At 41.1% G+C, this 13,314-nt stretch overlaps 1 protein-coding gene across 5 annotated transcripts in view; it reads left to right on the forward strand.

Moving 5' to 3' along the window:
• EPB41L4B (erythrocyte membrane protein band 4.1 like 4B) overlaps window positions 1-13,314 on the forward strand; it is a 149,672-nt gene that overhangs the window by 75,786 nt on the left and 60,572 nt on the right. Inside the window, exon 16 of one of the 5 annotated variants that reach the window (XM_037797904.1) lies at window positions 1,289-2,959. The exons of the other annotated variants lie outside the window; for them this stretch is intronic. Coding sequence (XP_037653832.1) covers window positions 1,289-1,436 — 148 coding nt within the window. The 3' untranslated portion in view covers window positions 1,437-2,959. Of the gene's footprint in view, window positions 1-1,288; window positions 2,960-13,314 lie in introns of those variants that run through there. 5 annotated transcript variants of the gene reach the window in all.

Consider the following 13,314-nt stretch of genomic DNA (forward strand, 5'->3'; position numbering starts at 1 on the left):
ACTTTCAGTGTACAACTTCACAAGTAGCACATCTCAAGGAATGTAATGGGTCACAGTTCCACAACTAGCTTGCGAGTTTTTTAATACTAGTTTTGTGGATGCATGTGTTCCTTTTAAGGTTGATTTTTAGGTCAGTCTTAATTAGTGTTTATGTGTGAACCTGTTTCAGAAAAGTAGTTGATGAATTCAGTCTGCATAAAGTTATTTCGTGTTGAGGTTGTGGGCCTTGCTCCTTGAGATAGTCTGGAGGGTGGAGTGGTGAAAGTAAGTCCGCTTAGAACGAGGCAGATGAGAGAGTTTAGGTTTTGACGGCCCTTACCAAGTTTGTTGGGGATTCTGTAGGAACACTACACAATTTCATCACAGACATTTGATTTTCATGTGCTTTTTAAAGCAAGTTAGACTAGTGGGGTAATAATTCTAAGTGTTTTTATATGTTGAAGGCATTTTATTTTCCAGACATGGGAAATGGAAGAGATTTCTAGAAATGCTGTTTTTATTATCAGCTTTTTAAATAATAAAAATTTTTGTTTTTAGAGCAGAAGCATCATTCAAAACATTTAGAGTTCCATATACCACCCCCCCACACACACTGTTTTCCCCTATAATTAACATTTTGCATTAATGCAGTACTTTTGTATTAGCATCATTTTTACAAAATTTTGCGCTTCTTATTGCCTACTTTATCATACCAGTTTCCTTCTGGGGCAGGACCTAGCCCAGCTTCCAGGCAGGGAACAGTGTTCCTCTAGGTGTCCTGCTGGTGGCAGCTTCAGCATCACCCAGGAGGGCAGCTTGTTAGAAATGACCGACCTACAGCCTCAAAATCTCTAGGGGTTGGGACCGGCATTTACTTTTAACAAGCTCTCCAGATCTGGAAGTTTGAGAAGCCGTGCCCAGAATGCTCCATGGAAAGAGAGTTCGTTAGTCCAACACTTGGCAAGTGCTGCAGGGGCATTCCCAATGCCCAGTAGCACGTAAAAGCCCTGAGAAGTCCTGCAGTACAGGAACCTTTAAATTTTCACAGAAATTTCCCTAGACCCACTGGACACGCTTTGAGAAATGGGGACCCAGCCATAGACAGAGCTTGTCTCTCCTCCGAAGTGGATATGTTATTGGTATCTGAATTTTTTAAATGCCAACGTAGAAATTCCATTCATCTCAGTGTGTAACCCTTCTCATTGTTGATGATTTTCCTCGCCCATTTCCTTTGTGCTTGTGTTGTTTCACTCACATTTTTAAATTTTCTTCCATCTCCCCACTAACCATTCGCTCTGCAAACAAACAGGCCATCCTTTCAGGATGACAGGTCGCATTGGAAAGCCTCGGCCGGTGGAGACGACAGCCAGTTTGATTATGTCCACGACCAGAATCAGAAGAACTTAGGAGGAGTGCAAAGTATGATGTATCGAGATAAACTCATGACTGCCCTTTGAAAGACTGAAGCGTCTTGATCCCATTCACATCATAGTTTCATTACATTCCACAAAACGTGTCTTAACATCACATGGATGTCTTTGTAAAAGCATCTGAACGGGGTTTTCAGAATCCGTGTAAATAATTTGAAAATAACCATGATAGCGAGTCATAATTTACTGTTGACTGCATTCTAAGTAAAATGAAGGTAGTTAAAGGCTCAGGAATCATTTTGATATTCTGATTTTTAAATTGGAGTAAAAGTCTGTGTTTTTCGTATTGCTGTGTACCTGATATTTCTTTGTTATTTAATTAACGGGACCAAATAAAACCAGAAAAGCTTGAGTAGATAGCTCGGTATATAGTACTGTTGTGGGGATCGAGATTGCTGTGGTTCAGCTTCCGCCATTATGTGATCTTGGAGGGCCATTTCCCCTTTGCTGGCCTCAGTTTCCCCATCTGAACATAGTGGGTTGGACTAAGGGATCTACAAGTTCAATTCCAATTCTAAAATTATATGATTAATTGTTTTAGGCTAAGAACATAATATTCAAACTAAATTTCTCATATGGGAAAATTATAATATCCTCTTTCGGAGAGAGAAGGTTAGCCTTTTTGAGGAGCTAAATAAAATATTTAACTTATTAGATGTTATCTTAAAGCAGTTTAGCCACTTTCCATTTTGATGATTGTATTAATCATACATAAATTGCATAGCATCCATTTTTGTAGAATTTGCTGCTAAAATACAAGAATAATTTTTTAACATCTTAATGATTGTTGCTGCTAACTTGCATAATTTCAGAAGGCATAATTGTGAATACAAGCTGTCAGAATTTGTAGAATTTGGGTGTTAGTTTTTACCTGAGATTCTGCTCTTAAAAAGCAACATGCAGTCTAAAACGCTTTTATGTTTCAAACTAAAATTGAAATTTTAATTAAGTTGTGCCAAAGCATTCTGTAGAAGCATTCTATAGAATGGGATAGGATGGGTGTGGCCTCAGTTTTCTTTTGGTAGAACCAGAAATCCGTATGCCGTCTTACAGGATAAAGCTTACACCAAAATATTTATTTCCCCCCATTTCAAGCCAAGAGTCAAACATTTTTTTTTCTCTTATAAATAGGCCTAAGATATTTTTCATTAGTTTTTTTAATGAAACCAATTAATTCTTTTGGTTTTATTTTTAGATATGTAATTGTAATTTGGCCCATGTTAAGTCCTCTTAAAAAATTTGTATTGACATCCTTTGAGACATTTTATTGCTAAAATCTGATGTATTTTGGTTCCCACAAAAACCTATTCAGGAGGAGGGAATCAGCTGCACACCTTGCACAGTGAAGTCAATCACCTATAAACTCTAGATATTTGTTTACGGGCGTGTTCCATTTTAGCAGATGTTTTGATCCTTAGTGTATGTGCTGCATACAAATAAATGTGTTCTGAACCTTTTAATCTTACTGCTGAACCTTTTAATCTTACTGATACATTTTTGCAAATGTGTTTTCAAAGAATAAAGATTATTCTTGCTTTTTTTTCTTTTGACTCCAACTTCCTTTTATTGATTCTTGCTGCTGCACAGAAGAATCATTTCAGGATGATCTGGGTAATGGGACAGCTGGCTTTTGGAAGTCTGAAGGTGAGCGTTCAGTTAGGTGACATGGAGCAAGATTGTTTTAGGATGAGGCTGTCCTTGCAAAGCATGACTCTTCTTGTAGGCACACGGGCTGAGGAACATTTGGTTCATCTGGGGCAGCTCTGGTGAAGGTTCTAGTACCTGGTCACAGATGCTGAGAAGAGTGAAGTGGTGGCAGATGGGGTTTCCCCTCTAACAGTCCTTTGGTGAGGGTAGGTGTTTGTCCTGGCTGCTGCTGCTGTACCTGGCTGAAAGACATCCTAACCTGTGCCTGTGGCCCCCTTAGAGAGTATTTGTGTTATCCAATTCCCTCTGGTAAATACCTTTCTGCTTAAAGTGCCTTGAGGGGATCCTATTGTCTGCAACCAAGAAGCCTAACCAGTATGCATACTTGTGACCTCCTGATGGCCAGATGAAGTGTATGCTTTTCATTCTTTAGCTTGGCGGGTCTCTCTACTGCACTGGGCAGTGGTGCTCATTCACTCACAGCTGCGTGAAACTCCGATCCCTTGGTTTCTGATTCTCTTAACCCTCTGACCATCTTGAACCTTCTTTGGTCTCCATAACAGCCTCCTCTTCTGGGTTCCTGTTAAATATTGGTGTTTTCCAAGGGTCTTTCCTCTGCCCTCTGCTTTCCTCATTTACCACATTCTGCCTGGGTCTTCCCATCCTGTCTTGATTTCATAGTGCTTTTGACTCTGAAACTGTTATCTCTAACCCAGACTCCTCCCATGAGTTTTTGGATGGACACTTCAACCTGGACATCCCACGTACACCTCAAACTCCACATGTCAGAATCAAACTCATTATCTTTTATCTCCCAAAAAACAGTTCTTCCACCTGAATTCCCTCTTTTTTCTGCCCATGGTAAGAATTTATACATTACCCATGACTCTCCTCTCTTTTGCCACCCGTGTCCAAGCAGTCTCCAGGTCCGTTTAGCTCTGCTTCCTGAGTATCTATATTTAGCTCTTCTCTCTTCTTTCCAGCACTGGTCCTGAAGGAGCATCTTTTCTCTGACCGAGAGGTGCCCTTATTGATCTCCCTGTCTCCAGCCTCTCTGACAAGTTCATTCTACTCCCAGTGTCATTCCAGTGCTGGCATCCACCAGGGCTCTCCACCGTCCATAGGATGAAGTCCAGGTCCCTTCCTGCAGGATTCCCCCATGACCTCCTTCTGTCCTGATGCTCCAGCACATTTCTCTCCCTGTGTCTTCCCCTCCTGTTTAAAATCTCTTGTAGTTCCTGTTCCTGGGGTACACCACACCTGGCCCTGGCTAACATCTGTTCCTTTGCAAATGCTATTTCTTCTGCCCAGAATGCTGTCACCCACACCCCCTTTGTCTGATGCCTGCTCATCCCTTAAGCCTCAGCTTAGATGTCTACCTGCAGGAACTTTCTGAACACCTCTACCTCTGCAAATTGGGTCAGGGTCTGCGCCCTCAGTTCCCCTAATAACCTCCAATGCCGCACTCACTCATTGGTATTTTAACCACCTCTTTTCATAAGAGTCTCCTTAATTACAAGCTTTGCATCTTGGTCCCTTAGTTCCCCATCACCCGACACACAGCACATGTGTCTGTTCGGCACATGAATCATTCCACATCTGTTCTGCAGGAAGCATCTCCCAAGATAACAGGCAGTGATACATCATCTCTAGCTGGTTGGAAGGCATCTGAATGGCCTTATCCAGTCTGGGACATCCCATTTTGAATAGGACAGTGACCACCCTGTTAGTTCCGGATTCAGCTTCGTTGTCTGAGGACAGTCCAGCAGCATGCAGCATGGTTTGGGAAACACCAGTAGGTTGACATTGGTCAATAGTAGTGTATAGCTCACAGCCAGGTTCTGGTACGTAACACTCTACATGTCAATCCCTTAACCTGCCTGACCACTCTGAGGCGGGTGGATCCTCTCACAAATGCAGAAGCTCAGCTTAGGGTTTAACCAAGTACCCGGTATACGGTCATGGAGCCGGTAAGTGGTTGAGTCAGAATTCTGACTCCAGACGTGTTCACCCCCTGTGCTCTGCTGCCTCTCACTGTGAATCATTCCACCACTTGTGACCCTGTCTATCCACATCTCTGTGAGTCTTAGTAGATTATGTTAAACAGTTCACCGAAATCCACTCACTAGCTGGAGAGCTGCTCACCCCCACCCATGGCGTAGTGACCCCATCCACCATCCCCAGCCTCACCAGCGGTCTAGTAACTTCCATGCAGACATCTGTTCAACAGCAGTCCCAGTTTCAAAAGAGCATTGTTGTTATTAGGCAAGACTGGTTCTTAGTGATCCTCTCCTTATTTGAGGTAATCCATTGCTTCCTTCCCAAGCACTCACAAACAAATAATTTCTTCTGGAGTTTTATTTGCCGAGAAACTCGATCCACAATTAGTGGAATTCACTTTTCGCGATTTGAAACTCAGGTATTTATGGTCTTCTATCATCCCTTCATTTTTCTGTGACCCCTGAGAGTTGAATTGACAGTTTCATCAGATTAATGTATGACCAGAAGTCTTGACATCATGCCAGATAATTACCTTGACCTGCAAAACCCCTTCAGCCTGTTTCATTTCTTGGTCACCCATTTCCCCTGAACATGGTTCTCCCTAACAGTGAAGACGGGTGAATGAGGGCAGTGCAGGAGTCCTTTGTCTTTCTTGCCTGCTAATATCATACCTTCCCTCCAGGTCGGTGACTCTGGTCCCTGGTTCCTGCTTTGAATGCAACTAATGATAGAGCCTTTTTGTTGCCTGGCTTTTCTATCTTTTAACTAGTCTTTTAAAATCTGAGCTCATCAAAGAGCTCCCTGAGCAGCCACATTGATCTGTTTGGATCAATGTTTCTCAAACTTGGCTCGAAGTCAATTCCCTGACTGACCAAATTTTCCAGAAATATCAGGTGGATACACTCGGTGGGTCTGGGGTGATTTGCCTTCATCCTTTCCATATAGGAGGCAGTGGGCAAATGAAGAAAAAAAGGCGGAACCGTGCAGTCAGGAAAAGCAGAGTGCTGTGAAGGGAGGCCCCTTTGCATGTGGAAAGGGGTGCATTTTAAGAAGTCCTTGGTGTGTCTGAAAGAGGAAGCAAATGCAAAATTGACCTTCAGCTGAGCCTCAGCAAAAGAAGAAATCCTCAATAATTCTCCAAATAGGTCCACTTCCCTACAAACCCTTAGGGAGCCAAAAAAGCACTTGGAAAACTTATTAAAAATTCATATTACTAGACCTCATATAAGTGATCTGGATAAGACCTAAGAATCTGCATTTTAAGAAGCACCCCCGGGAAAGGCTAAGGTGAGCAGGGACAGATCTCAGCTTCTTGCAGAAGCTCAGCTTTTTGTCTGGTTATGTTTCTTGTTGTTTTGTTTTGTTTTTTGGTTTTTTTGGTTAGTATTTTTTCAGATTACATTTCACATTTTATTAATCTCATTTAAACCATACAATAAGGGTATGCATGCCATTTCACAGATTAGGAAATCCAGGTTTAGAGGAAATAAGTGACATCCCTATATGGCTACTGGTAAGTAAATAATAATTAGTATGGAAATACAGGCCAGTTTGAATCCAAATGTCCTTGTTCTAATGGCTCAATATTAATTCTCATTAGAAGCTATCTCCTTTTTTTTTCTTAACTAGGCATCATGTTGAAAAACAAGTAGATGGATATACCCTAATTAGTAGCTAGCTCAGCCTTCTCAGCATAGTTTCACATTTCCTTAGGCTCATGGTGGAACAGAAGAATGTGAGGATTCTGTGGGTTCTTTATATGGCTTTAAGGTCATCGTAAGTAACCCTCCCAAGTCCATCCAATCAGTTTTATGTCATTATTCTGTCATCCTCACTGTGGAATCAAAGGACTAGTGACCTTGAGCCGCTGAATAAGGATGGGGTGTTGTGAACTCCTTAGTTGAAAGACTCGTACCAAGAGGAGGGCTGTTGTAGAGAAACGGGTAGGAGTTTGCAGAAGCAAAAAGGCAGGACACTGCAAGCTAGATGAGAGAAAGACTGCAGAGCCCCAGGGGTGGAGTTCCGATTTTGTTGGGGGCAAGGCCCCCTGTCCCCAAAGTCCTCTGTCCAGGTGAAATGCGTAAGCTTTGGTATCGCACGTGGTTTGAAACTCGGCTTTGCCACTTACAGGCCATGTCACCTTGGTCAGTTTCTTATCTTTTCTGCCTGGTTTTCCTCATTCCAAAATGGAATTTAACAGGATCTCAATGTTAAGAGAATTAAGTGATATCCTGCACATAAGGGGCTTTGCACAGAGTTGGATGCCAGCTGGGAGCAATTCTTAGTGGTTTTTGAGATTTAAGGCCTTAGATGTCCATGTGGGCTGAAACAGGACAGGGAGATTCAGAGTCTAGCTCAAGAAATGATATATCTCATAGGTTGATGGGTTGAGAGCTATGGCCTAAGTTTAGCAATGGAAAGGGATGCTTCCGTCCAAAGGAGAGTTTCAGATGGAAGAAGGTTATCACAATACATAAAGACATCTTTTTTTGGAAGTCTAACAAGCTAAGGGCAGAAGCACCATGGGGATCTTTTGAGAGAGGATTTAGAAAAAATATTTCTGGTTGAGCATACTAGGAAATAACTGTCCAGAAAGGACATATACAATGCCTTCCCATCTGCAAATGGCAGCACGGGCATGGCGTGAAGCCCTGGAGAGACTGCTGAGAATCCATTCTGCCTGGTACAATTGGGACTCCAGAGTTTGTGGAATTGGAACAGAGCATCTGCTCTCAACTAACTTAGGATTTCATCTTACACAGAGCAGAGGACACTTAACTCTTAAGATACTAAGTACAATGTTAGTAATAAAGGAAACCACTGTGCTTTTTTTACTTTTTTAATAGGTAGTACAGACAGTGTACAAAACTTAGATTGCCTTTCCGCCTTCTTATTCCCCAGTTCCCTACTTTTCCCAAAAACATCATTAGCATTTCTTGTCTGTCAATCTAGAGCTATGCTATATATAAACAAGCACATAGGTTTTTATTTTAACCACTCACTTCTGATGGACATTTAGGTTGCGTCAAGTCTACAATTACAAATTTGCTGATGTCCCTATGTTTTGTTTGTGCACTTGAACAAATATATCTGTAGAATAAATTCCCTAGAAGTAGAATCCCTGGGCCAAAAAAGTATGTGCATATTTAATTTGAATACCATGGTCCGATGGGTAAAATCTGGAATTTCCATTTTAATTGTGCTTCTCTGTGAGCAAGGTTGCACACCTTCATCTTTTCATCTTTTTGAACACTAATTTTTTTTCTGTGAATTGTCTGGAACCCCTCTTCTTGAGTCATGGTCTTTAATAAAGATCAGGCTGATGAAGTAAAAGTAATTATGTCATCTTAGCATTCATCTTCAGTGAAGAAAGGGAAGGCTGGGAAGAATTGATGTTTACCAGACATTTTTTTGAAAGCAGATTTCTGGGAGTTCCTCATGATACCATTCCCTGGAAATCTGAAAAAGGAACATGGGCAAAATAAAAATAGTCCAAGTAAAGGAATTGATTTTTAATATCCATCTTTCCTTCCCTACTTGGGAGTTTATTGAGAACTTGCCACTCAGACTTCTTAAATGCCCTCTCAGACATCTGCGAATTTCCCTGGTGCATTTGACCAGGGAAGGATGGATGTACTTTTAGTTACAATTAAAGTTCTAGTCTATTGGATTAAGAATCGCAGCCATATCCCAAGACGCGTGAGTGGTGTTATTGGAGGAAAGACTGCAGAATGTAAAATACCAAAATTCCCGTAGTCCAGGCAGTCCACTGAAATGGGTTAGAATAATTAGAGGGACATTCCCCGTAGGTTCATGTTACAAGAAATCCATAGAAACCTACCTAATCATCCCCTGCTGAATGGTTTAAACATGCACTTTCTGCAGCTGAGAGCTCAAAAGCCAGAGGTGTTGCCATGCTAACTGCTCACCTAGCTCATTCCATAGCTGAGGAAAGGACACTGCATCTATATTAAAGGCAATTAAAGAAGCCCTTAAAATTAGGCCCAGTATATATGGCCTCAGAGGCAAAACAAGCACATTTTGTAATAGATGCTTCCAAAAAAAAAAAAAAACTACAAAAATAGGGGAACAGAGAGAGTGGACCATTTAAGGAGATTTGTATGTACTAATGAATACCAGAATAGATGAATCCTTGTCTGCAGCACCTCAGAAATACACACCCAGCTTTCAGCTCCAGCTCCTGCTCACACCAATATCTTGTGCAATTAGAATGTCTAAAACCTACCCTTAACAGATTACGCATTTTATTCATCAAACCTGAACTTCGTTCCGGAATGAATAATATTTTAATTTCATTCATTTGGATGAACTGGATGGTGTCTGCTGAATGGAAAAAATAACATTCCCAGCTCCTGCCTGAGCCTGCTATAGCTCTTTGAAAATGTAAAGGATGATAAAGTACTGGCTGTTTCGTTGTTAGTTTACACACTAGCAGTTGAGCTTTCATGACAGCGATTATTTTGTCAGACTGTTTCTTGAGGGCTCCTGTGTGATATTGTTCAGGGATGCACTTTAAGCAGTGGTTAGAGGCAAGTCGATTAATGCTGTCACCCACCCAGAAAGAGGGAAAAAAAAGAATCTTCTTCACTTAAGGCAAAGAGTAGGCACCGGAATGCAGAAATGAGAGATGAAATAATTTGTAGGAAACCAAGGAGAGAAAGCATTGTTAGACTCATTGGAAGTGAATGCTGTAAAGGAAAACAACTGTATTTGTGTTAAGATTTTTTTTTAAGGCAGGAAAAAGATTGAATAAACCCTTAGTCATGAGCCTCTGTGTGAAAACGAATTCATGAAATATTAATTCTCTGGACTCAGATCCTGAAATTGAGCTGAAATTGCTAAAATCCCAGGTGTAGTTTGCCAGGGCTGCTATGACAAATACCAAACACTGATTGGCGTAAACAACAGGAATTTATTGGCTCACAGTTTTGGAGGCTAGAAGTCCAAAATCAGGGTATTGCCAGGCCGTGCTTTCTCACAGAGTCGGTGGCATTTTGTTGCTGGGCTGGCAATCCTTGGCATCCTTGGCAATCCTTGAAAATCCTTGGCATTTCTTGGCTTATAAATTCATCTCTGCCTCCATCACATGACAGTATGTCCCTCAGTTTCCATTGACTGACCACTTCTGAATATCCTCTGCTTAAAAAAACTGCAGCCATACTGCATTAAGGCCCTTCCTGATCCGATTTGGCCTTATCCAAATAGGATGTTCAAAGATCCTTCTTACAAATGAGTTCACACCCGCAGGACACGGGGTTAGGACTTGAATTTGCCTTTGCAAGAGACATGTTTTGATCCACCACATTAGGTATCTCTGCAAAATTATAGAGCCCTTCCTGACAGCTTCACACACAAACGGGTACACACGTATGGACACAATGAGAAGGGCATTGTAAAACTTAGCAAGAATACATCAGGACAAGATGGATTTTCTGGCAGAAAAACGCCGAGGCCTGCTTCACCTGCTTACAGTCATTCATTGGAACCATCTGATAGCGGTTTTGCCAAAGAAAAACCACAGACTCAAAGATGGAGGCACGTATCCTATTCCAGCTCACAAGAGACAGAGACCCAGCTGCCAATGAGCCTTAAAGGATCACATCATCTCTTAAGGCATGGCATGCAGTTTTGCACAGACTAAATGTAATGTTGGAACAACTAGTGAATTCATGATCAAAGGGAAATTTATGAATAGACACTTGATAAATTATCTAAGAATTAAAATTTAGTGCACTGAAACATTTATTTGACAAATATTTACTACCCTGTTCTGCTGTGCTAGGTACTATAGTGAGGGCTGGGGACTAACATAGAAAGAGATGCCTTCTTTGGCCCCAGAAGAGCTTCCAATCTAGTATGGATTCATACATTGCCTGTGCTAACACTAGAATTAGATCCAAGTTGATTGATTGGAAAATTTCTTGAAAGAAATATAAATTGCGGAAATTTCCTTCTGGTCATGACTGGTCTGTATAAAGGAATATTTGATTTTTTCAAGTCAAAATGGGGTAGGGTCTTCTTTTGTCTCTAGTCTTTTTTTTTTTTTTTAATGAAACCACTAAGCTACTGCAGGAAGTCATCCCTAATTACTAGACCTAACACTGACAATGTGTTGCCTTTCTAAGACATTGATACAATTTTATTCTTAAATTCATTACGAAAAAAACACGGTTTTTACAAATACACACTGTATACTGTTGCATGGTATTCTTGCAATGAATTCAATAGAACATGTAGCAATATGTTGGTCTAAAAACCCACTCCTGTTTAATTTCCACTAGATTAAAATTGAAATAACTGACAGGGTCTTGGAAACCATGATGAGTAAATGTACCTTTTCTCATCCTTCAGTTAGACATGGCTGATATCAAATTATTTCATTGAGCTGTAGTTCCTGGCATTTAGTGCTTAAGAAATGTTTGTCCAAAAAGCAGTGTCTGGGAAGCAGATATGCGGAGTTACCTAAGGTTACAGAACTAAGCAGTAGCGAAGCCAAAGCTGAGAGCCAGTCAGGGTTCTTTTTACATTATTACCCTGCTGCTGTCATCCAAACAGCAAAGGATTGCCACTTAGCACTTAAGAGAGCACAGGGCTCTAGAGTCAGGCTGCCTGGGTTCAAATCCAAGCTCAGCCTTTACTAGCTGTTGACTTTGGGAAAGTTACTTAATTTCTCTGCTCTTGTTTCCCGATCTGTAAAATAGGGATAATAATTGTCCCCTCAAATATTGTTGGAGGATTATGTAAGTTAATAGATGGAATGTTGCTAGACACTCAAAATATTAGCTTTTGGTTTTTCTCATCTACGAGTAGTTAAGAGAGCATGAATAAAACAGCAATATGCTGCCAAGAGCTATGATTCTGGCTGATATCCCCTGTTATAAAAATATGGTACTTGAATTAATTTCACTAAGAAATGGAGAGCCTCAGTTCTAGGCTCGTGGACTGGATATGGACTATGGCATTGTCTCTCAAATTTTTCTTTTTCCTTGGCACACGTAGAAGATGATAATACTTGTATGGCACATTGGGGTGAGCAGATACGTCTGCTTGAGGCGCCAGGCTCCCAAATCCTGTCCTCTTGCTCCAAGGGCTAAGAGAATAAATGGCTCAGCCCACCTGTAATCCTTTTGAGGCCCATCAGTTGGGAAGTTCTGCTGAGATCATTGTCAGTATCTCCCCTATGCTTTAGTTCTGATTCGGAATATGGGGTTGTCCCCATATATGGCTAAAAATAAGACAAGAACCAGTTCTCTCCATCAGAGCTGTTCTGGAGGGTCTGAGCAGTTCTTTGAAATGTGTTTGGAGAGTGCGTGAGCTACCGTATGGGCTACATAGGAGATGTCCTGCCTTCAGGAAGCCAGCCATGGAGTTGAGACTCATGACAGGTGTAAGTGAAAGAGACCCTCCGAGCATGGGAAGCACGTGAGTGTGCAGTGAGTGATCCAGACAAGATGCTGGAGGACTGGATGGAGCAGGTGCACTGTGCTTTCCTGAGAGCCATCAAGCTGTCACAAAGGTGTGGCATGGTACCTGTGGGAGACTTCTTGGCCATCAAGACATTGGCATTCTGTTAAAAGCAGAGCATCTGTTGACTTCTTGGCCTGCCTGGCTGACAATTTGGTTGTTTGGAAGGCAGAAGAAACACTACAGGGACTGCTGTTTTAACCTGAATTCTGGCCAGCAAGAAAGACCAAATTGGTAAAGTGGAAGTGACAAGGTCCTTGGAAGAAAATGACCCTGACATCTTGGGATTGTTAATATGAAATGATTGGAACTCAGAGTTGAATCTTGAGTGTATTCTATTTTTTTTTTTTTAAATCAGATTCCAAAAATAACAAAAAGATAGATCTAAAGGGGAATATTTTTATCATGTGGACTGTGGGTATATCTTAGATAATCTGAGTGAGGAAGACTTTCAGTATCCTCTGAGATAAACCCACAATTTAACACAGACTTTTTTAAAAAAGACTTTTAAAGTTTTGTAGATGCATGCTTTGATTGGAACAAAAAGGTGAACAATTAATAACAGCCATTCTTGAGGATGGTGTGTGAGATTAACAGGACAGAAGAACTACTCAACTTCTGTTTTGCCTTTTTATTTTTCAACAAGGAAGCCAGTCAATATACTGATTGCAGAAGGTAAAGGGAAGAAACTGAAATCCAAGATAAGAATGAGAGTAGTTAGGTGGTATTCTGCTGCTTTATGATTAGTTCAAATCTTCAGGCTCCAAAATGG

The sequence above is a fragment of the Choloepus didactylus genome, chromosome 10 (genome assembly GCF_015220235.1).
Source record: "Choloepus didactylus isolate mChoDid1 chromosome 10, mChoDid1.pri, whole genome shotgun sequence".
Classification (NCBI taxonomy): domain Eukaryota; kingdom Metazoa; phylum Chordata; class Mammalia; order Pilosa; family Megalonychidae; genus Choloepus; species Choloepus didactylus.